At 34.8% G+C, this 25,281-nt stretch overlaps 1 protein-coding gene across 19 annotated transcripts in view; it reads right to left on the reverse strand.

The window, feature by feature from the left end:
- The window catches only part of ROBO2 (roundabout guidance receptor 2), a 1,699,370-nt gene that overhangs the window by 93,444 nt on the left and 1,580,645 nt on the right, over positions 1-25,281 (reverse strand). For all 19 annotated transcript variants that reach the window (XM_067034916.1, XM_067034909.1, XM_067034903.1 and 16 more), the window contains 6 exons: positions 18,136-18,260; positions 13,440-13,611; positions 8,682-8,887; positions 4,400-4,481; positions 3,801-3,963; positions 2,016-2,182 (listed from right to left, as the gene is read on the reverse strand). In XM_067034916.1, the coding sequence (XP_066891017.1) occupies positions 2,016-2,182; positions 3,801-3,963; positions 4,400-4,481; positions 8,682-8,887; positions 13,440-13,611; positions 18,136-18,260 (915 nt within the window). The remainder of the gene's footprint in view (positions 1-2,015; positions 2,183-3,800; positions 3,964-4,399; positions 4,482-8,681; positions 8,888-13,439; positions 13,612-18,135; positions 18,261-25,281) is intronic.

Below are 25,281 nucleotides of genomic sequence, written 5' to 3' on the forward strand. Positions count from 1 at the left end.
TGTGTGTGTGTGTGTGTGTGTGTATTTGTGTATTTGTGTATGTGTGTGTGCATGTGTGTGTATATTATTAATATCATGTGAATACTATTAATCTTTGCTGATATATCTATGATCTACTGTGATATTGATGGTATAAGTACTTGCTGCCTTGCTGAAATAAGAAATTGCTAAATTCTACAGTATTTAATATCTTTGAAAAATAAGAGCTCACGCAGCCAAGTGTTCTTTGCAAAGAAGTGCTTTGCAGAATGCAAAGCTGCTGAAAGTGTGGTGTCAAAAATGATCCTGACAATCAGTCATAAAACATGAGGTTTTCTATTAAATATCTGTTAAGGGAACATAAGTATTTTTCTCTATATAGTCTCTCGAGTGGAACAAGCCAGATCACAAACAAGTTTTCATTAATCTTTGTTGACCTTTTCACCAAGAAGTTATTTTATGAGTCAAGATTTAGTGACTGGCACTGTTACTGAATGATCAAGAAGAGCCACTGGATTTAATCACACCAAAAGTCTTCCCCGTTCTGTGATCTCCCCACCTTCCGTTGCAGCTATGCACAAAAACTGACCACTTCTATCTACACAGTAAAAATGATCTGGATACTACAATTTCTTGACTTAAAACCATACACCTCTTCATTTTCAAGTTCAATAATTTAATTTACTCATTAAATTCAGACACACTAAAAGCAACTGGATCCAGGCAAGGTAAAATAGAAACAGTTTCAGCTCGTCAAATTCCTTGTTGTACTTTCTCCTTCTCTTGAGACAGGTTCTTTACCTACAGGCCCTTTATCATTATGGGAAATTAATCACATTACTGCTTAGAGAACAATAGCAAAGTGGCATCCCCTCCTCCCTTGACTGTCATCATGTCAGCAACGTAGCAAAATCACGTGGTGACTTTATTTGACTTGATTCCTTTAAGGTGCCCTTCTCTGTTATAATAGCATGCTAGTTACTATCACCGAACTACATTGTAATTATAATAATATTTTATGGCTGTGTGGTGCTTTTCATAGCATAAAAATACTACTTTGAATTATAAATATCTTGTTCAAAGCCTTTTACAAATAAGAAATAATTAACCCTTTCTCAAGAACCCTGTGGGAAGTAAGCTGTAACAAATAATAAAGCCACCGTTTCTATTTTATTAATTCCCTTCACCTACTAGTAAGAAGGAAAATTATAATTCAATATCCCATATTAACCCCTAGACTGCAGCAACTTCTCAGTTTGAAGAGGCAGGCTATGAAAGATGAGATGAGAAATCTTCCATTTTGATCTTATAATATTCTGGGTGGTTTTTTTTTGTTTGTTTTTTTTTTTAATTAGTCAAAAGCATTGCATACCTTGGGAAGAGAGCTTGATTTACTGCTTCCTGAAACAAATTGTACCTTTAAACATGTGGTTTAATAAAATACACTGTAATGATGCTTGTCAAACTTCAGAATGAACATTCCTGGAGGGCACTTTAACAGGCTGCCAGGCCCCATCCCCAGAGCTTCTGAGTCAGGGCCTGAGAATCTGCATTTCTAATGTGGCCCCAGGTGATGTAGATGCAGCTTCTGTGGGAACCACACCTTGAGACCCACTGCACTATCAAAACACAATTCCTGATCTAGAGGAAGTGATTTTGATATCCTTAACAGGGCATTTTATCCATTAAAGATCACTTTTTGCTACCGTACAATTAATTTCAAAGAAGGAGAAACATTTTTCCTTCTTTTGAAATATAGTAAAGCCCTACAGTTAAGCCCCAATTTAACTTACTATGTAATTGTACCAAATTATCTTGTTTCTTTTTTTACTAAATAGACCCTGACAGCTCCAGAATGAGGACACACTCACCAAGGTGAACAGCAAGTTTTCTTCTCTTTCACTGGATCAGGCCTAGTGAAACATTATAATAAGCAATGCAGACACATTTATCTTTGGTCCTGCAACCCTTTGTCCTTAAAGATCTGTTTAATGCCTCCTTCTAGAAACAGTCATGTTTACAGCTATTGAAATTACCTTGTGTGCGCACAGGATCTGACATAGCACTTGGGTCACTGAGACCTTGGGGGTTGATTGCTCTCACCATGAATAAATAGATTGTATTGGGCCGCAGTCCTCTCACTGTATAGAGGGTGGTCTTTACGTGGTTTGCCACTGTCTGCCAGCTATTGCTCACTGATTGGCTGAAACATGAACAGACATTTCATTTAAACAGCAGTAATAAGGGTCTTGGAAATGGAGTTGGGTATCAATGACAAAGGTTAATGGCTGAAAATTAAACACGCACACACACAACGCTTGAAGTGTTCAGCCCAATAAATGAAACATTTGGATGATTTCAGTTTATTCAACAACAAAGCCGAGCCCACCTAACGGAAGTGCCATGCACAACAAAATTAAACTCAGCCCAGGAGATGTGATAGCCCTTTGCTAAAGCACAGCAGCCACTAAATGAATACCTGTAAAAGGAACAGAGGCCAAGATCACAACATCAAGTTTATACAATAAATATGGTCCTCGTAAATGTATATATATATATACCTTGAAAAGAATTAACCTGTAGAAAGAATAAATGGACTACAGAGTAAATTATGCCAATACATTTTCCTGTTACAAGGTGTGTTTTCTTTTGCATCAATTCCACATGCAATATTATAATAGAGCCTTCTAAAACTACATATCTGTAAAAGAAGAAAGGAAGCATGTAATGAATATTTTCCCTTGGTCACATTTTTAATAAAATTGTACATTACACAGTATTGTGATTTATCACTTCGGAATGGTGAAATATTTCTGAATCTGTATGTGTGGACCCTTTAACAGTCATCTACAGATGGGATGCCCTTTTATAGCACTTTGTCTAAGGTCAAATGCTGCTTTTGTTTAGAATGAGGAGGAAATGTGATTTTCAGGGCTTTCTGTTTATTTTTCAGAAGTCTTTTTACATCAAAGCATGAAACTTATAGAAAAACACTGTTTTGAAATTTGTATATTTGTATATATAAACTGTATATCGATCCTTAACTTTAATAGATTAGGGAAGCCTAAAATGAAAGTGATGATTTGTCCTAATGCTTAAAAAGGAGAGAGGCTATCACTATATTTATAATGGCAAACAGAAGCACATTGAAACTAAATATGAAGCCACATTTTCCCATTAGTACAACTATTTTTTCAAATTCTCATAAAACAATTTTATACTAGTATTTGCTAATTTATAGTCTATATCCTTGAATTGACGGCAATTATTTCAAATAACAATTGGACATATCTTTTCCTTTCAGCAATCAGAAGTGCATGTACTCAATCTCTTAATTGTAGTTTTTAATATTCTCTTAGGCATAGCCAATACACGTATTCAAGTATATAGCATAAAACACTGGAATTATTTTAAATTCTGCTCTAATTATTAGGAAGTAAAATTCCAAGCTTCCATGCCTCAATAACAGTTGCATAACTTAAAAAATGCCTGTGCCTAATTAAATTATTTTCTGCTTAGTTCTAAAGCCAAAATTCACATCTGATAAATCCCTACAATGGTCAAGAGCTAAGTGATTATGTCATAACTAGATCCCTACAGACGAAGGCATGTATAATGCATATTTAATCTTATAATTAAGGTATGAATGAAAAATAAAACTAAAGTCTATTCTTGAATAAAGTCAGATATAAAAGATAAATTCTTAAAATGCACTGATTAAGCACGTCCTTAGAATAAAACAGCAGGATAGCTCACTTGAGATTTTAGGATATAGGAGCTAAAGCAAAAACCCAATGGAGAAAAAAGGAACTGTCTCGTACCTGAAAGCCTCAATGATATATGCACTTGCTGGTAGGGTTCCAGGGGTACCTGGTTGCCAGGACAAGGTGACACTGTTCTTAGTAACATCAGTGACCTGTGGTTTGGATGGTGGTCCAGGCAGGTCATTAAAATCATAATTTTTACTGATTGTTGCTCCAGACTCTAGAGAGGACAAATAGAAAAAGCTTCATTTCTGATTGCATAAGCTGACAAAGATGCTTAAAAGGAAAACAGTCTATTAAAAAATTTGAATAGACAGTGAGCAATTCATCTTCATGAATCAAAAGTATATAAGTGAATATTTGATTTTTCCTCCATATTAGTAAATATTTACTTTCACACATGATCACTAGAATTGCTTGTTCTTTAGACAGAGAAAATAAAATAACAAAATTATTAAGGACAAATGTTATCACATTTCATATGTGCCAATGCTATGTACCAAGAGGTATAGAAATGAAAAAGTGGCATAAAGCTTAGTTTTTACATTCAATAAATTTAAAATATTGATCTCTCTTTAACTTGTTATTTGATAATGAGGTAATCACTGAAACTGGCTCAAAATTTCTTCTGTTAAAATAGTTCACAAAGAACCCACCTGTCACATCCAGCACAGCACTCCAGGAAGTCTCCCCACTTGAACTTGTAGCCACACAAGTATAAGTGCCAGTATCAGAAATCTAGTGTGCGTAGAAGGGAGAGAATAAAACTGTTTTAATTGATTTGTACAATAATTACTCAATCTCAACAAGGCAATATTTGACTGGGAAAATGTGCTATATCATTTGGCTGTCCAAATTATACATTAGAGTCAGTCATATGCACACATAAAATATTAAAATAAGCTCATATCATGTATTTTATTCATAATGGTGATTCAAAGATTCTTATTATATTTCTACAACTAAATGCTATTTGTCTGTAAACTTTAGTTGTCTTTCTATTTGCCTCCACAGCAATCCCCTTATCTTTTAATTCCAGTTTATGTTGGTGTTTCACTGTGTCAGAGTTAGATATGGATAACTCAGGACAGAATTTTTCAGCATCCTATAAACATTCAGAGATCAGTAATGCAAAGCTGTCCTCTTTGTCGTCAACAAACTGTATACGCAGGAGTAAATAAGCACTGAGATAACAGGGGTCAGACCTTTAAAGACATGGAGAAAAGTGAAGAAGAAATTTTTTTTTTTTTTAAAAAGGAAAACTAAATCTTTCCTTTTAAAGAGTGCAGTACTCACTTTTATTAAAATTGTAGCACTGTAACAGTGAATGAAATGAAGTTGTGTCATTAAAAACAAGCAAATGATACCCATGGAATCATTGCAATACAGAGCTGAAAGGGTCACAGAATCGTCTAATCCATAACACTTTTTAAAGCATACTAAAAACTGTCTTTCACTGATTACATATTTTTTTTTTTTAGTTATTCATTGAAGAGCGGCAAAAGACTTTGAGGGATAGTTGACAATATAATCAAGAGTTCCCTTTTGTAAATGTTAAAAGGCAGAAGATTCCGTGATTATACCGTGACAAAAACTTCAAGATCGGTAATATGTAAATCAAAAATCCTCCCTGTGGTTGAACCCCACGGGCTTAAATTGCAAACAACATTCATTCACGTTAGTTTAGGGGTGAAGGAAAAGTGAGACTGGGAAGAGAAACTGATGACCAAACAGAATAAGGCAAAGCAGAAGATGTAGAATTAAAATTCCACGATGAGCGTGAGTCTAACTGTTGATAAAATATGGGAGTTCATGGAATATAATATCTGTTGGGTTCCAAATGTAAGTGTATTGATAACTCAACCTTCCACAACTGATTCTCGGGTAAATCATTAGTGCCTGGATGTTACTGCGGTTCCACAGTTTTAATTGATTTTAAATGGCATTATGTATTTTAACTTAGGTTTCAAATTACTCTGTCACGTCATTCTTTGCCATATTATCTCCGTACAATTGTCTTCTATTATACCGAGGGATGATGGGGGATAGCCATTGTAGAAAGAGCCATTTTTTCAAATGTGGCTGTGCACGCATTATAGTCATTAGAAATCTTTGCTTTTAAGAAGCATCACTCACAAACTAAATATAATGAGCTGAGGTTGGATTTTAATGGGATGTTCATTTGAATATGGTCTGTGAAAGAGTAAAAAATTTGCATTTTATTATAGCAGTTGAACTAAAATGTAGCACTTATTATGTGCAAATGCTCAAAGAAGAATACTAGGTAATGCTTCTTAACTGCATCTCCTTGTCATTGTGTGGAGATACACGTCTGACATTAGCTGTGGTAGGTAGGTTTTAATGATTATTGGAATATTCTTCTTCTCAAAAGAAATGGATTCAGCTACCAATTACTGGACCATGAGAACACAGCGTTCATCACACTATTTTTCCCCCCTTGCATTAAGTATGGGAAAAGAAAGTAAGATGTAAAGGAATATGATCTGCAGAAACCCTCTCTTGACTGTATCAGTGAAGTAGTGTAAAACAGTTTATTTCTGTTAAAGACAGTCATCTTACAGAAAAAAGAACAATGTTTTCATTATGGAGTTTATCAAAAGTGATATGAAAAGCCTAAATATCATTGCTAAAGCTCACTCTTGTATCACCATCATCATCACCATATTCATTTTTATTCCTTTAACTTTAAATAATATCTTCTCTGGTCATGAGTGCTTCATATCTTTTCCATCCTTCTCTTTTCACCCTTAATCAGTGCTTTGAAAAAGACTAATGTGCTGGCACACTCTCTCACCTACTTTTCTCCTTGTGTAGTTGGCTGCAGACAAGCTGCCAGGAGTATGCGTCTCAGAAAGACTACTCAGAAGCCTGAGAGAGGGGCTCAAACTTTGTTTGACATCATCAAGCACCCACCTTGCTTCTTTTAAACACTATTGGGGGTCTTGACTGTTCAAGCACACCCTTTAATTCAGCAGTACAGTGGAAATGCATTAACCTCCATGGCCCAAGAAGTCTGCCTTTAGCTCAAAGAGAGAGGTTAAAATGTTTACTCAAGGAGAGCTGGCATTAATTTTTTTAATAACTCCCATTTTGTCCAAAGAAGGTTTACAATTAATTTACAATAACTAAAAAGACAGGCTAAAAACCTGTATTAATTTATTTTTCTTTAAATTGAATTTGATAGCATTTTGTCTACTTAGAGCAATAATTAATGCCTATCTCAAAATTAAAATTAAAAAATATCCATTCATTATAGTAACAAATTACAGATTTGTGTTTGTGTATGCATGTGCACACTACAAAAAAGTCGTTCTTCCTTTTTCTTATGTGTCCATATTTTATACATCTGATAAACATGTGATTGTAAATAATTTACATTGTAAGAAAAAAATACTCCCCGTTGTGATCATTTGAAATTACACATAATAAAAATATTTTATCTTCCTCCTCAGGCTTCTGAATGGGAAAATTCAACATCTTTTCGTTTGTTTTTTAATCACCTTGGTTCCCAATTTATACCTAGATACCAGATGCTACTAGTTGTTCTTCCACTGAATCATTTTCAGTCAATTTTTCTTCAGGTGCTATTACATCAACCACCCTAATTCTGGCCCTCATTCCCAATCTTGTGACTATTCTGACATACTCTTGAGCTTTAGCATAGTGCTTGCTACATGGAGGGAAGGCTTTCTATATTTGATTGAATGAATTGAATATACTTGTGGAGGGCAGGTGGTCCCCATGATAACATCCTTCTGGCATTCACACCTGGTGTAATCCCTCACCTTGAGGGTGTGGAGGACCTGTTGACTTACTTCTGGCCAATAGAATATGGCATGGAGGTGATAAGATGTCACATTTGTGATTATGTTATATAGGATTGTAATCCTGTCTTGCTAAAAGACTCTCTTCCTTGTTGACTTTGAGGAAACAAGCAATCATATTGGGAATATCCACATGGCAAGGTTAACCACAGGCAGCCTTCAGTCAACAGCAAGCAAGAAGCTGAGGTCACCAGTCTGATAGCCATTAAGAACTGAATGCTGCTAACAACTATGTTGTTTGGAAGCAAACTGATCCCCAGTCAATTTTCAGATGAGACTACAATCCTGACTGTAGCTTTGTGAGACCCTAAGGCAGAAGACCCAGCTAAGTCATGCCCAGACTCCCACAGAAGATATGAGATAATAAACATGTGTTGTTTTGAGCCTAACAACACAAGTGTTGTGAAGTGTTTGCTAATACTGTTACATAGCAGTAGATAGCTAATATAATATTCAGAAGTAAACATTTATTTTGAGCTGCTCCTGAAGCAAGTCTAACTTGGTAAGTTGGCAGGAATGGTCATTTTCTACCATGTCATCTTCTGTTAAAAGGCCAGCAATGGCTTTTTCTTGTGCACAGATTTAAATCTAAACTGCATAGCAACTTTACCTAAAATGTAAGATATTTGTACCAACTAGCCAAACCTGGTTCCTATGCAGTCATCAATCTCTTCTCTTTATTATTTTCCACATAACTGTTTGGCGGAGACAATTTACCCACATTTCATTACGAACTTCCCTTGTTCATGAGAGTAAATTAGAAGCATTTCTCATTTCCAATTATTTTACATGTACTATTACTATCGTTAACTTTATGTGTTTAACCTTTTTAGTTTCATTACATACATATAGGATAGAATGAAGGAATAAAAAGTTTCTAGGCCTGTTATGAACTTATAATTAACTTACGGACAATGAACTTCCCTCTAATTTCAATATGTCATTCGTAAAATAAGAAACAACAGGGTCTATAATAAAATGTATAGCAATTGTGCAAGGATGTAAGATTTTAATTTCACAACACAGTTTTTCCCTAGGGAAGTACATACTTCTGTTGAGATGAAGATCCAAATACAAATTCAACATTACTTACCCGTAAATTCTTAATCTGCAAGGTTCCTTGTTCTTGTATAGTTGCTCTTGGATCTCTACCCAGAAAAGTAAATCCCTCCTTTAGCCAGCTAATTACAGGAAGAGGGTCACCAGTAGCTTTACATTTCAGTAATGCTGTACCATCTACTGCTAGTGTTTGGTTGGCTGGGCCTTGTAGAATTATAGGTGGAGGTCTATCTGTCAAAACTAAAGGACAAAGATATTTTTCAGGATATTTTAATTTTATGAAATCTGGTAGTCTTTATATCACCAGTAGTCTTATATCAAAAGTAAGATTAAAGCCCCAAAGTCGTACATATTACTTATAATTTTTTCTGTAATATTCTACATCCATTATATATCTATCATCTAAATTACTATACATACACCTGTACATATTTTACTGAAGCCATACTATATTTATAACTTACTCTGAGTTACCTATTATTAAGATGATGATAAGATAAATTCTGACATCTTAGAAAGGCTTAATCATATTAAAATTAAAATTAAAATGTTGAGAGCTTATGGTAATCATTTGCAAAATGGCCATTTTATCCCTCATATGCATATTTAAGAAAGCCTGTGGAATATCACGAGTACAATCAATTTTCACTTTTGCTTTTATTATAAATATATGAGTAATACATAATTTTACCTTCATAGCACCAGTTGCAGGCTTTAGTTATATAGACTATAATATTTTGATGATGTTAAATTATTAGACTATAAATAATTTATTTCTAAAATTGTGACATTGGGCTCTAGATTATAGTAATATAATGTGGATGATATAATTTAATTAGTCTATACATTTATGCAAAAAAATCTAAAGACCATATTTATGACATGACAAAAATAGCATTTTCATGAAAATTTGTGTTTACATATATATCCATTTTTGTGATCATTTGAGTAAATTTTCCATAATTTCATAAACTTAGTTCACTGTTTTTTTAATTGAATATTAATTTGTAGCAGTACCATCAATACCTTTAGAAGTATTACATAATGATTTAGGAAGTGTATCAGAATATATAGTAATATTTAAATGGGTAATGAAAATATGGAATCAATTGGAGGCAGGCTTTTATCTACAATTCATTAGAAGACCATCTCATAATGAAACTGATATATCCAGGTTTAAGAAAGGATTTCTTAAGAAAAAGTTTTATAAACTTCACATAGGTTTTGGTTAATTATCCAAATATTCTCTTTATTATGTATAATAATATATAATAATAACAAATATAATATTTAAATATATATATATGTAAGTTCCACAAAAAGAAAAAAATGGTGAATCTGAATTATTGCTAAGCAACTGTGAAGAGTGCTTTTTCTCAAGAAGGTCATCTTGGATTACTATGTACATAATCAAAAAAAGTCATTTTGCTTATTAATGCTCTAATTTCCTTTGTCTACCAGCTTTTATAAATACCCATTTATATGTTTATATATTTCTCAATCTATATGTATTTTTATTTGTAGAGTTCACAGTTTCGGGGGAAGACATTAAATCAAACAGCCCTTTTAGAGGCTACCACGAGAAAGCCAACTGATCTTGATTTTAAATAGAGGTCTCCTGCATGTCAAGATAGAGTGGACTTCCAATTAAGCTAAACCTGTTACATCAAAATATGTATTAAAATGTGTGTATATGTAGAAAACCTTATAAAAACCTAAGGAAAACAAGATTCTCTGTGTATTCTTTGCAAATAAAAATTAGATCCATTTAGTTCACTGCTTTTCTTGATCAAATTCTTCATTTTAGAAGTAAATTAAATCATCTTCAGAGAACGTGAAAGCACAATATTACACCAATTCTGACATATCTGGCAATAATTGTGCAAATATATATTCAAGTTGAACGCTTTGTGGAATTTATTTTCTCTCTGAATCAAAAATGTAAGGCCAATTCACCAAACATTATGAATAATTTTAAAATTCAGTAAGAAAAATGGGTCTGCATTACCAGAGAAGAAACTATTTATTAAATTTTATATAATGTTACTTCTTTGTTTCAAATTAAATATCTATATAGAATTCAGGTAACTTCTTATAACCTGCTCTTACTGTCATATCCTTGAAATCATTATATATGGGCAAAGGACATACAATTAGTTTCTTTTTTCTCTTTTTTACTGCCCAAATGAGTAGCTCATTGTCTTTTAAATTAATTTGATCAAAAAAGTAACTGAAAATCTCCTGGCCAGAAAGAACTTTCAGTTTCAAGGATGTTATGGGTGAAAGATGACCACAAGTTTCCATGACACTAAGGTCAGATGTTAAATGAACATTTAGGGTTTCCAGTGATCTGTGAACAATTCCATGATTTTCTCTAACTATGCACTGTGAATCCTCAATAAACCATTCATATAAGATCATGATGTGACATCTATTGTACATTTCTTCTCTCCAGTCCTTTTAGATTCTATTGGCTCTACTCAGAATTCTCATTACAATTTTCTAATTTTCTAAGAGAAGAAAAGAAATGAAGAATGGTGTTAATGAAATAATAAGAAGGTCTTTTAAAGGGATGTTTTGAAATTCAAGTGTATTAAAGATCTTAGCTCTACCTATAATAAGTAAAATTATCATTCAACAGCACCTATCATCACCATTAACAATCTCATCTCATGTGAACACTTGAGTTAAAAATATTTCCAAGCAAGGAGTCTAAGTACAAAAATGTAACAACAGAAACATCGCTATAGATGTTTTGCTTGTTTTTCTGAACATGACATATGTTTTCATTCTACATTGGAATTTCATTTGGCTCTAAACTGCCCTGGATCATACCAAGCAAAACGTTCAAAAGGAAAATGATGGCTTGTGCATTATTAAACTGTTAACCAGTCTGAAAAATTCAAAACTATGAATAAAAGCTGAAGTCATCGGCCAATGTGGCAAGTTCATATTTAGAGACAGTTATTTATAATAAAGTGTATGTGTGTGTGTGTGTGTGTGTGTGTGTGTGTTTAGGTCTTGAAGTTAGATTTGTTTACTGTCAAAATCAATAACTCTATAACCTCCATTCAACGTTCTTGCAAAAGGATCTTGACTTTGTGATTGCTTACGAAAGTAAAAATCAATGTATCAATTAACATTCAAGCCACTTGTAACCAAATGTTCAGAGACATCTCAGTCATCAGATTTAAATTTCCTTATCACTCTTTTCAGTTTGACCACAGAACCAAAGGTAGAATTACTACTGGTCTGAGAGATTATGTCAACAACAAACATAATTTCTCAAAACAAGTTTTCCTTTTCATTATATCAAGCACAGTTTTGAATATCCACCTGTTTCATGAACCACATCAGTCATATCAATTGGCTTTTTAAAATCATCAACTTTGTTTTCTACAAATATGGTTTGACTTCTTCATAACACTTTCTTCATTTAGAAACATTTAAAAGTCTGTCTTTTGTAAAATACCATAAACAGCTATAGTGGAGTTCTTAAGCATTATATTTGGAATCTTTCATAGTAGTATAGAATAAAACTTAGGTTTTGGCCAGAATACCTTATTTTCCAAGTATATGTTTCTAGACATTTTTCCCTAGTAGAAGAAAACATCCTTAGAAAAGATTAATAATTATATTTTATTTCTTTTAAAGAAATACGGAGGTTTGAAGGATAGACAATCTTGTCCATGTAAAGGAAGAATTTCTTGGCACTATTACCCTTGAACCTGACTTCTTTCAGTTCCATAGCAGTAAATCTCTGCTGCATCAGCAGGTATGGCCATTAACAACTCAATATCCCCTCAGCTAATGTTTGTCTGTTCTATTTATTCCCATTCCTGACATGGCGCTGAATCAGGCAATACCATGGGCAGACATTAAAAAATACTGCCTTTCTATTAATTTTAAATGACCTTTTAATCTACATGTAAATTTGAATTGCATGAAAGCTCAGCAGAGAAAGAAGAGAATCAGAGAGGTCACAGCCCAAAGCTCTTTTATTGCAGAACACAGAGTGGGAGGGGGCAGGTGTGGGGAGAATCAGAAACCCCACAAATCTAAGAGGGCAAGAGAGATTTTTAAAATTTAAGGTATCAAAGAATATGGCTTAAATTAATACTCAGAGGTTCACAAATATCTAAAACTCCCTACGTGTCGATTGTGACAAAAAAGCTCTTGGGGAAAAAAAAAAATAGACATGAAGAGCACTGCATGGTCTTCAACTTTCACCTGAATCAGGTGCTTCAGTTAAGATTTGTAGTGCATACACACAAATAAAAAAATAGTTTTAGCATCCATTTGTAGTTTGGAAGGTATTTAATTAATTTAACTTAGTGAATGTATAATTAACACATCATAGGATGTCATAATGTGATTGGCTAAGTGAAAAGTCATCTCTGTTTCCACTGGTAATAAAGATTATATCTTTATAAATAAGATTACTTATAAGAAATAAAGATTATAAAGAAATAAGATTATTACTATCCATTAGAAGCACATATCAGCACAAGACTGAATAAAAATATACAGCTAACATTCCTATTTCTATTTCACTAAAATAATGCACCACTATATTTTTAAGATAAAATAGATTGTGTTTGATGTTCTTCTTTGGGAAAGTAAATGGTATTAAATCAGGGAGAATTAGAAACTCTTAAGAATGTTATTTTACCTAGATTCAAACTTAGAAGATAAGCATTAATTTTAAGGATTTAACTAACAGGACAGAGAATTTCATAGTTTTGAAATAAAAATCATTATTTTCGGAAAACAAATGCTAATAGTATCACACCATCAGTAACTTCCAGCTGAGCTTTTGCTAAAATGCTTCCTGCCACGGTTAGGGCCTGGCAGATGTAGTAACCCGCGTCCGAGCGCTGAGTGTCGGTAATTGTAAGGTCCCCGGCTGGCGACACAGAACATCTGCTGTTGGCCTGTTGGGGTTGATTTGGGAAAAGCAGGTTCTGTGGAAACAAATACAATATTACTAAGATTCTCTTCTCAATCAGAAGGAAAATTATATTAATAACAGCTACTGCAGTTAGAGGAATGTGGCTGGAAAAAGAAAACACAAAGAATTAAAAATACGGTACTGAAAGGGTTAAAGGCCGCACAGTGAGTCTCACTGGGAAACTTTTTTCCCATCATGGGAAAATGATGTTCTCTAAGAAGCAAGCATGCTCTGGCTGAAGGAACAATCATCTAGGTCTGGATCGTGACCTTTTACTCTCTGCCTGACTTTCTGTGAGTTACTGAACAGTTTAGAAACGCGGTTTCCTCATCTGTAAAATGGACATAATAATGCTCATCTGACTCAACTCATAAGACATCGTGAATATCTGGAATGTAACATCAATTGTGTATGTGTTTTATAAACTGCAGACCACTAGAGAACGCAAAAATATTTTCTGCTGACCCTTTTGAATATTTGACTAAGTAACTCAATTTCTCCTAAAGGTATTCAAAAGTCTGTGACTGAGACTGACACAGAGAGACAGCTGAATCTCCCTCTGCTATAAGATTTCTGCAGGTTGTAACAGCTTTGAAAGGAGCTAGGTATAAAGGCTACTGTCTGAGCAAGATTAACAAAATCACTGAAAATAAAAAGAAGATGCGGGATGTTTCTGAAGGATGCGTGTGATGGTAAAGAATTTCATAATATTACCCTTTCAAAAAATAAAAGGTTCTTTAGTTTCCTATATAACTCATATTAAATACAAGCAGCCAAATCACGAAATTGTGAACGTTCTTATAGGAGAGCAGTAATGTTAACCTGGATGACCTATGTTGCTTTACTGTTGTTCAATTTAAAAAAAATTTGGATATAATAAATTATATTGAGATATGCTTCCAAGTTGGATTATAAATAAGGACATATCAATTTTTATGTTGTATTTACTTACAAAAAAGAACATTATAACCCTCTGGGATCTGTTTCTCGACATAGTAATTAATTTTCCAGGTTTGTAATTAAACAGTTTCAATATGTTACAATCAGGAGGTAATAACATTCAATTAAAGGCATAAGACACATTTTCCCCTTAAAATGTTTCTACCCTTGAAGTAATACCAATGAAAGAGGATAAAATAGGGTATTAACACTTTTCAATTACGTTAAATGACTTTAATCCTGCGCATGAGGTCCTACTTTAATTAGGAGCTCTTCTCTTTATTGCAACATGATGGATGTCCACTTTATTAGATTCGAGTGTGACACTGTAAGCCCACTTTACATAAACATACTATGTTATTAAACCTTTTCTGAAAGAGGTGATGTTTGCTAGCATGTCAGGAATATAATTTCAAAATGCTATTGCCTTCCTATAAAATTCGTATTACTATATAAGGCTAGACTTTTTCATACATATGAAGCATAATTTGAGAACAAGCTAATTCTCCTGTGGAATCCAAATATATTACTGAAATAAACCATCTGAAAGAGAAGGGTCTACATTTTAAAGGCACTTGGAAATGATACAATAACTCAAAGTGTGCACTTTCCTACAATTAGCTATTAGAGTACTAATTTACATAGCACTAATACATCAGATGGGCTTAATTCTCTCCGGGATCTCTTCCTCTACAATGTGTTATCAGTCCACCTTCTAAATGATTCGATGACATGGAAAATGGCATATGATTGAGGTTAACCCATCATCTTTATTCCCTGTTTGTAGGACATAGGCAAAAGAAAACGGATGACAAGCAAAACCCAGGAATTCTACAGACCTCTCCTTGCCTTGAAGTGCCTGGGTATCCTATTAGTGCTAATTGGCATTATCAGCACATATTGAGGAATATGGACCATTAAGTCCAGGCTCTTAACTCGCTATACGGATGGATAGTCATAGATCACGGTAAAAATCGGATACTGCAGACAGTAAGACCAATTTATTTTTCCTAATGCCCCAATTCATGATTTGAAAATTCACAATTTGCTCAAGCATTTCTCTTCTGTTCTCATTTACAATCTCCTTTCTCTCTCCCCTTTTCCTCTCTCCCCCGACCCCTCTGTCTAATGTGAGGGAGATAGGTGAAATAAAGAAAATGAGGCCTAAGCTTATAATCCAATCAAATCACCTAACTCAAAAATTTTTCCCAGAGATTAATATCTCTGGAATTACATGCCACTTTGTCAAATAACAGAAAAAGAAATGCTTTAACGCTATTTGATCATTACTTGTTTAAAAAACATTAAACCACAATGTAGTATATTTAAATATCATGCTCATTGGGCCACAAAACCAATACACATTTCATGCAATAGCATGTATAAAGCTGAAGCTATGTTAGGGCATGTGATTTGCACATGAAATAGCTGTCTCTACATGATAACAAGTTATAATGAGATTTAACTCACTACATGGATTTAAAGTGTAAATCTGCCAAAATCAAATTGCTTTATATCATTATATTTGTATCATTTATAAATAAATAATATATTCACATAAATATATTTACTATCAGTGGCTTGAGAAAGTAACTTCTGTGGACCCCGTACCTCCCCGAATGGGTGGAGGGAAGGAGCTACAGGCCAGGAGTGAGAATCTTGACAGGCTACCAGGGGTCTCCAGGTTCATCCCCTCCTGCCTTCTCAGGCGCCAGGTGGGTCTGGGGACAGAGGTGACCAGAGTGGTGCTGAGCTTCTGTGCGTGGACAGAAGGCTACCTCTGGCCCTAGCAGCCTGGCCTGAGTAGAAGCGTGAACTTGCCACTTCAGCCAGGAACAAGGCAAGGCAGATGCATTCTGCATCTTCCCCATTTCTAACCTTCAAAATGTGTAAAGCATTTTTACATATAAACTAATTTAATCACATAAACTTCATCACTCATGTGAAGTAAAATATATTATCCTCACATTTTAGATTAAGAAAAATGAGCTTCAGTAAATTTAAACAGTGCTACAAAGATTGTAAAAGTTATACGGAGGGAAAATGCTTTTAGAATTCTTTCCTTTTTCAGGGTACGTGTGTGTGTGTGTGTGTGTGTGTGTGTGTGTGTGTGTGTGTGTGTGTGTGTGTGTGTGTTCAGGTGTGTTATAACGATATCATGTTGCCTTACACTCACTTTAGAGTTTGGGATGTTTTAATCTGAAAGCAATTTTTAAGTGAAGAATCAAGGAAGTCTATCAGTAGAAAGCTATTGTATAGTTACTAACTGATAAAAAAGATGTCCTGGAACAATCCTGATGTGGGATAAGGCAGTGGCCAGAACTTTACCTTATCCTTCTCATCACTGTATTTACATCCCACAAATCATGGGGGAAGTGAATCCAACAAAGAGCATTGAGGAAAGGAAGAAAGATAATTTGCCGGTCCATACTGAGATGTTAAAACTGCTAGCTCGGGGTGGTTCAGAACTGTATAGGAATTCACAACAATGCAAAATGACGGCTGAGGGAAACTTCCTGATGTCTCTCTCTACCCAGATAATCATACACGAGTTTTGATCAACAGGTTCTCTTAACTTAGTCTAAAGCATTTTCCGTCTCTGGCAAAGTTTTTAGATTGCCTGAGACTTTAAATCATGGTTTCCACGTTTGCCCAGGAAATTCTTCCAGAACTTGGACTAACACCAGAGCGTGCTGAGGGCGAACAGCAGTAGGTCTCTTCCTGCGAACTATATGCCTCCTTCGGAAGAGACTAGAATGAAAATATCTCTAGGTCCCTCAGGAATGCACAGATAAGTCTTTCGACGAAGAACTCAATTTCTGATCTGGTTTAGGCTGGAAGTTCCACTCATTGCCTCAGGACCTAGAGGCCTGTGCTTGTCCAAGTTTGAACCAAGTTTTAAATGAGAAAACTGCTGCATTCAATTCGCTTTTAGCAGAGTCTGAGAGATCATGCTGCCCGGAGAGGGCCCCGAGAGGACAAACCAGGGCACAGCAAAGACCAGACAAGTGTTGCTTTTTTTCTGGTATTTAATGTATTATTTCCTGTCTAACCCCACTATGAGGGAATCCAGAAGGGATGATGGAAGAAAATATTTCTCCTACCCTTAAATGGAAGCATGCTTAAATTAACGGTAAAGAAAAGGTATACTATATATCTATGAAAGGGGGTTGAAACTAGTTTCTAGGCTGATTAATAATGGAAATATTTTTGACTGTTTTACATTTGCCCAGGATGTCCTAAGTGCTTTATATATACCAACTCACTTACTTATCCCAATGTAGCTCAATGCAAGAAAGCAAACTTACCTTTCTGTTAGGAGATTTTAAACAGCTACAGGTTAGACTTTTTCAGATAATTTGGTTACACTGCATTGTATCTATTTGACGTAAGATAAAAATATTAGAGAATTAACACTAGAAAAAAAGTATGTTACATTAAAGCATCTGACTCCCGCTAATTTTAGAATTAATTGGCTCTTTTTCAGAAATAAAATAAATTCAACATTGATAACAAGAAAGGAAAGACAAACTTTGAGGATCACTAGAGACAGGGGGAGTTCAGAGATTTCAGAAAAGCAGTCAAGGCTTACACTCACCTGGCTGCCTTCTTTTTGCCAAAAAACTGCTGGCTGTGGGTTTCCTTTAGTTTCACAGGGAAATGTCACTGTACGACCTTGAGTAACAATCTGATCTCTTGGCCTAACCACAAACTGTGGAGGAGCTATAATTGAAAAGGAAAGAAAGTGTGTCAATATAAACTGTTGACAAAGAAAAATATATCAAAGAGCAAATCTGATACTAGGTGGATTGCTCAGTGCCAGACACAGGCTACAGTTTTTGATTTATTTTTAAGTATTTCTTAAAACACAATGGGGAGAGAAAAAAGAGCACTCTATCAAATGTGAGGAAAGAAGTAAATGTATTTGTAGACACATTTTAAATGTGCACTGTAAATCCTGCAGCCCCTATACTTGCATAGGAAAATAGATTTTTACTGATATTCTAAAGTTTTTAAGACAAAACATGGTTTCCCAATATGGTTTTGTGTTTTGAATGAAGGGAGAAAAAGAAGTATTGCATCACTCAAATATCTCCTTCCTGTGAAATCAATCTACTAACAAACATTAATTGTTCTTGTAATATTTGCAAGACACTGTACTGGGCACATGGATACCAGAAGGAATAAAATATGATACCTATTCTCAAAGTGCCAATATTCTAGAGCTGAGGAATTGAAGTGTTGAAAATATCAAAGAATTGAAGAGATGGGAATTCATACAAAAGATAACTAACAATATCAAGAAACATATGAAAGTGGTTGGTTCTATTTAGTTCATTTCATTTAGATCAATAAGCGTCGGGCAATTAGTATGTTCTCCTACTGGGCACGAAAGATATACAGATAAAATCATCTACCCTGCAGCCATGAAGGTACTCATAGTCTAAGAGAAAATACAGAACATGATCATGATGACAACAACGACAGCAAAATTAAAACAACAATTCTCTAAGGCTCTGGTAAGTTCGATGATAGAGGTGCTCTCAGAGCACAGAGGAGAAGCACTTAAATTATAGTACACATCATAAGTGTGACAGGACTTCAGGAGAGAGGGATCCCTTTGTGCTAAGGTAGCTGTGAAAGGCTTTATGCAGGAGGTGGACATTATGGAGACTTGGAGGAAGGGGTGGCATTTAGAGAAGTGGAGAAACGAACATATTCCAAGCAAGGAGCTAACTGAGCAAAGTGTAAGAAGCAAGAACACATCTAGCATACAGTGTGTAATCCCAAAGGAATGGCAAGCCCCCATTGTATAAACAGCATTGGCTACAAAAGATAGATTTGTATCCTGTCTAGGAATGGCCTGGGAAGACAAACTGAGGATTTTATTCCGACTCTTTCTAAGCTGAGGAGTGATAAATGTAAAGCCAAAATTTTGGAAGCTTCACCCCTCTAATGAATGTAGTATATAGATTGTGAGCGAGACAGATCAGTGAATAAAGCAGGGAGTCTGACTGGAAGGCCAGTAAAATGGTGTAGGCAAAAATAATGAGACCTAGGTACAAGGAACTCCAGTAGAAAATAAAGGGACGGGGTGCAAATGCTAAGGAATTTCAGATTTAAATTTGGGGCTAATTATAAAGAGAAAGAAGAAAGTGAAAAACAGTAGACTGTGCAACTGGATGTTTTCACAAGGACATCTTCTTCATACTAAAATCCACTCCTGTTGAAGAGAAAACAGCGTGTTTATTCTATGACTTTTCTACTCATCTGTTTCCAGTGTAATTCCTGGCTTATACTAGAAAACTTAAGGCCAAGAAAACAACTTTAAAATGAACTCGAAGTTTTAGAACCCAGTGTACATGGCCAAAGTCCTTTACCCAGAATTCTTTCAGTCCTTTAGGAGTACATAACTGCAGGTCCAAGAATGGAGTTAATGTAGGGTATCCTCAAACATGCAACCAGTCACTCATCCTTACAAGAATGCTAGCATAGAAACAGCAGCAGCATTTTTTCAAAAATCTCAAGAGATTTGTAGTGCCTTATTTTTTGGTGTCCTATTATACTGCCTCCTAATTCAATGCATTCAACACACACCTCAGAGACAGAAGGAATAAATCTACTAAGTGAAATTTTCTTCTACAGCTATAGATAATAGAAGACTCAGTTTAAAAGGATGAAGAACCCAGATTTATGGATCTATTTGAACGGGACGTGGTTTATGTTGCCCTGTATTTTTAGGAGATTACTTGCTTCTTATGATATTCTTGTTATTTCTACACAGTTCCACTGGATCAGCAGATACATTGATTTTTGTTCCATTTTTTCTAATACGAATGATAGTTTAAATCAACATTACAAAATTACTTTAGGCACGACTCTTAAAACACTGCAGTGTCCATTTTTCAATAGATATGTGAAACCACCAATAGTTATACCCCAAAATACTTAAGATTGGTCTCTATCATCTGTAATATCTAAGAAAACTTATATACATTAAAAAAATTTAAAGATTAATGTATATTTCTTTACTTCTTAGTAATTCTATGAAAAAAGTTTACTGCCAACACAGACACTAAGTAAGAAGTACTGAGTAACTTAGCTTGTACCTCATTATCAAAAATAAAAACTAAAATAAAAGTCAATATAGTAAAAATCAGTTAACAGTCTTCGATGAAAATCACATGCACAGCTTATTAGTGCATCTGTATTGCTTTGGACCAGAAAGAATTTGAATTTGCTCTCATAACTAGCTAGTAAAACTAGTTAGTAAAAATTTATAGCCCCATATGAACTATAAATTCCTTCTTTATATAATTTTTTAAATGTAATAACTGAGAATACACGATTAAAATCATCAGATGAAACATCAAATGCAAGCAATGAGAACATATTTTATAGTTTTAAGCATATTATGCTTACTCTGTTTATCTATCACCTATCTATCTCAGTAAAATTACCATTTGTACTTTAAATATTAAACTATAGACTTCTTAAATTTGATTTTTTCAAGCTTTCAAAAACCTTTGGATAGATGAGCGATTTTGTAAAATGCTTTTGGAATCCAGATCCTACAATTTTAACACAGCTGCTAAAACATAACCCCCAAAATAAGGACTGGCGAATAACCACATCTATCGATCCACTTTTTGAAAAAGATATGATTCATCTATTTACTCATTCAAAAATGTATTGACTGGCTACAAACTATGATACATTCTGCTTGGTACAGGAGATAGAAAACAGAATAAAAAATTGTTCATAGCCTATGGCAGAGACTTGCTATTAAATAAATAAATAAAAACAAATACAGCAGAATATGATTTGTATAATAATAGTAATATGCAGGGGGCATCAGGGGAAAAAGTGTGGAATTGCACAAACTAGATCAAGTAACTGCTGAGGAAAAAAGAGGAAAGATGCCAGGAGATGGCTATGTTTGAATTGTGCTTTGAAGCACAAATAAGAGTTCACGAGATGGAGAGGACTCAGGTCACCTGGGACAGAGAGAGGCAGACACAGGTAGAGACCTGTGGAAGCAGATGTGTTGGGAGGATATAAATGATTTTAAAAATAAAATAAGGGATGCAGAAGTGACATAGGCAGGGTGAGATAATTTATGCTAAAGGAGCTTAAATTTTGCCCTAGAAAGTATGGAGATCTTTTCACAGATGCTTATGCAAGAAAGATATAATAGGGTTGTGTTCTAGAAAGAATGCTCTTCCTAAAAGACTAAAAGAGAAAAGGCAGATTTGAGGCTGAAAAATCTTAGCAAGTTGGGACCGCAGATCCAGTTGAGAATTGCTATATTCATAGTAGCACTGAAACATAATATTTCATAAGAATTCTTAAAGGCCAAAGAAATTCCGCAATATCACAGTGCAATATTTACCACTGATGATATAATCTAAAAGACCAGGATATCAAAGTTTCTTGAGTTTTTATTCCATAATGAATTTTTAAAGACTAGTAACGAAGTGCTATCAGCATTCGTGTTATTCATGCTATGAAATATCCTTTCATGTGATGTTTATATATAATGTACTTTTATTCCAAGTTATTATAAATACACTGTATTTCTAATGTACCAAATTGCTTCTTGTCACCCAAAATTAAATCACACTGATCTTGCTGAAACTAGAATCAGCTTTTCATTTTTAAAATTAAAAAATAAAGATATTAAAGCATTTAACAAAGCAAAAGATTTTAAAAGTATTCAAGTCTCTGGAAATGTACATCTTTTCTTATTGTCATCAGAAGTGGAGCCACCAAAACCAACTGCATCAATCATTTTTACTTCTGTAGACTCTCCTTCTCTGCCCAAGACCTATACTGTAACCTTCTGTGAAGGGATATCAGCTGAAGGCATTTATTTTTGAGGTTTTTAAAATGAAAAACTGCATCAATAATTCTTCTGATAACACTTCACAGTTTCAGTATTTCTGCCAGGTGGCAGTGAAAATGGTTTGAAAAGACAGTACTTGGCCGATGGCACCAATGGGAGGGAGTAGGCAGAGAGGTGGCATTTTATCAACACAGCACGATAGCACAAAGTGTCCCATACACAAAATGTATTTTCTATGATGGTTCTCATTAAATATGAAAAAACACAACTAGGTCCTCAGGATGACAATCCAAAACACATATTTAAACCCAATGTGAATTAAAAGAGTTTGAGTTATAAACTCCAGAAGAATATGCTAGTTATAGAAATGGCAATTCTCAGGCTTCCCTGGTGGTGCAGTGGTTGAGAGTCTGCCTGACGATGCAGGGGACATGGGTTCATGCCCTGGTCTGGGAAGATCCCACATGCCATGGAGCGGCTAAGCCCGTGAGCCATGGCCGCTGAGCTTGTGCATCCGGAGCCTGTGCTCCACCACGGGAGAGGCCACAACAGTGAGAGGGCCACGTACCGCCAAAAAAAAAAAAAAAAAAAAAAAAAGAAAGAAATGGCAATTCTCATATATTTCGAAGACAGAAGACTATAAATACATATTTTTATGTCTTCTCTAAAACCTGAAGCATTAGACAAATCTCTTGTAACTCTAATGTAACGACTGACTTGCTTAACCTATTAAATGATGATACTTTATTGCTTCATCTATAACAAGAAATGAAAAGAAGAAAACAGAGTGGCACAATTCAATGTTCAATTACACATGTACTAGTTAAAAACAATAGCTCCTTAAGAAAAGTACAGTGTGTGATTTCCAGAGGAGTAGACCCAGATATAAAAAGTCAATTAAGATTAGAGGTCTGTCTCAATGGTGAAAAACTGAAACCATTTCCTCTAAGATCAGGAACAAGACAAGGTTGCCCACTCATACCACTATCATTCAACATAGTTTTGGAAGTTTTAGCCACAGTAATCAGAGAAGAAAAAGAAATAAAAGGAATCCAAATGGGAAAAGAAGAAGTAAAACTGTGACTATTTGAAGATGACATGATACTATACAGAGAGAATCCTAAATATGCTACCAGAAAACTACTAGAGCTAATCAATGAATTTGGTAGAGTAGCAGGATACAAAATTAATGCACAAAAATCTCTTGCATTCCTATACACTAATGATGAAAAACCTGAAAGAGAAATTAAGGAAACACTCCCATTTACCGTTGCAACAAAAAGAATAAAATATCTAGGAATAAACCTACCTAAGGAGACAAAAGACCTGTATGCAGAAAACTATAAGACACTGATGGAAGAAATTAAAGATGATACAAACAGATGGAGAGATATACCATGTTCTTGGATTGGAAGAATCAACACTGTGAAAACGACTATACTGTAGGATTCAGTGCAATCCCTATCAAACTACCAATGGCATTTTTCACAGAACTAGAACAAAAAATTGCACAAATTGTATGGAAACACAAAAGACCCCAAAATGCCAAAGCAATCTTGAGAAAGAAAAATGGAGCTGGAGGAATCAGGCTCCCTGGCTTCAGACTAAACTACAAAGCTACAGTAATCAGTATGGTACTGGCACAAAAACAGAAATATAGATCAATGGAACAGGATAGAAAGCCCAGAGATAAACCCACGCACACAAGGTCACCTTATCTTTGATAAAGGAGGCAAGGGTATACAATGGAGAAAAGACAGCCTCTTCAATAAGTGGTGCTGGGAAAACTGGACAGATACATGTGAAAGAATGAAATTAGAACACTTCCTAACACCATACACACAAAAATACTCAAAATAGATTAAAGACCTAAATGTAAGGCCAGACACTATAGAACTCTTAGAGGAAAACATAGGCAGAACACTCTATGACATAAATCACAGAAAGATCCTTTTTGACCCATCTCCTAGAGAAATGGAAATAAAAGCAAAAATAAACAAATTGGACCTAATGAAACGTAAATGCTTTTGCACAGCAAAGGAAACCATAAACAAGACGAAAGGACAACCCTCAGAATGGGAGAAAATATTTGCAAATGAAGCAACTGACAAAGGATTCATCTCCAAAATATACAAGCAGCTCATGCAGCTCCATATCAAAAAAACAAACAACCCAATCCAAAAATGGGCAGAAGACCTAGACAGACATTTCTCCAAAGAAGATATACAGATTGCCAACAAACACATGAAAGGATGCTCAACATCACTAATCATTAGAGAAATGCAAATCAAAGCTACAAGGAGGTATCACCTCAAACCAGTCAGAATGGCCATCATCAAAAAATCCACAGACAATAAATGCTGGAGAGGGTGTGGAGAAAAAGGAATCCTCTTGCACTGTTGGTGGGAATGTAAATTGATACAGCTACTATGGAGAACAGTATGGAGGCTCCTTAAAAAACTAAAAATAGAACTACCATACGACCCAGCAATCCCACTATTGGACATATACCCTGAGAAAACCATAATTCAAAAAGACTCATGTACCACAATGTTCATTGCAGGACTATTTACAATAGCCAGGACATGGAAGCAACCTAAGTGTCCATCAACAGATGAATGGATAAAGAAGATGTGGGACCTATATACAATGGAATATTACTCAGCCATAAAAAAGAAACAAAATTGAGTTATTTGTAGTGAGGTGGATGGACCTAGAGTCTGTCATGCAGAGTGAAGTAAGTCAGAAAGAGTAAAAAAAAGACCGTATGTTAACAGATACATATGAAATCTAAAAAAAAAAAAGGTTCGATGAACCTAGGTGCAGGACAGGAATAAAGACACAGACGTAGAGAATGGACTTGAGGACACAGGGAGGGGGAAGAGTAAGCTGAGACAA

The sequence above is a fragment of the Kogia breviceps genome, chromosome 5 (assembly GCF_026419965.1).
Source record: "Kogia breviceps isolate mKogBre1 chromosome 5, mKogBre1 haplotype 1, whole genome shotgun sequence".
NCBI classification, from domain to species: Eukaryota; Metazoa; Chordata; class Mammalia; order Artiodactyla; family Physeteridae; genus Kogia; species Kogia breviceps.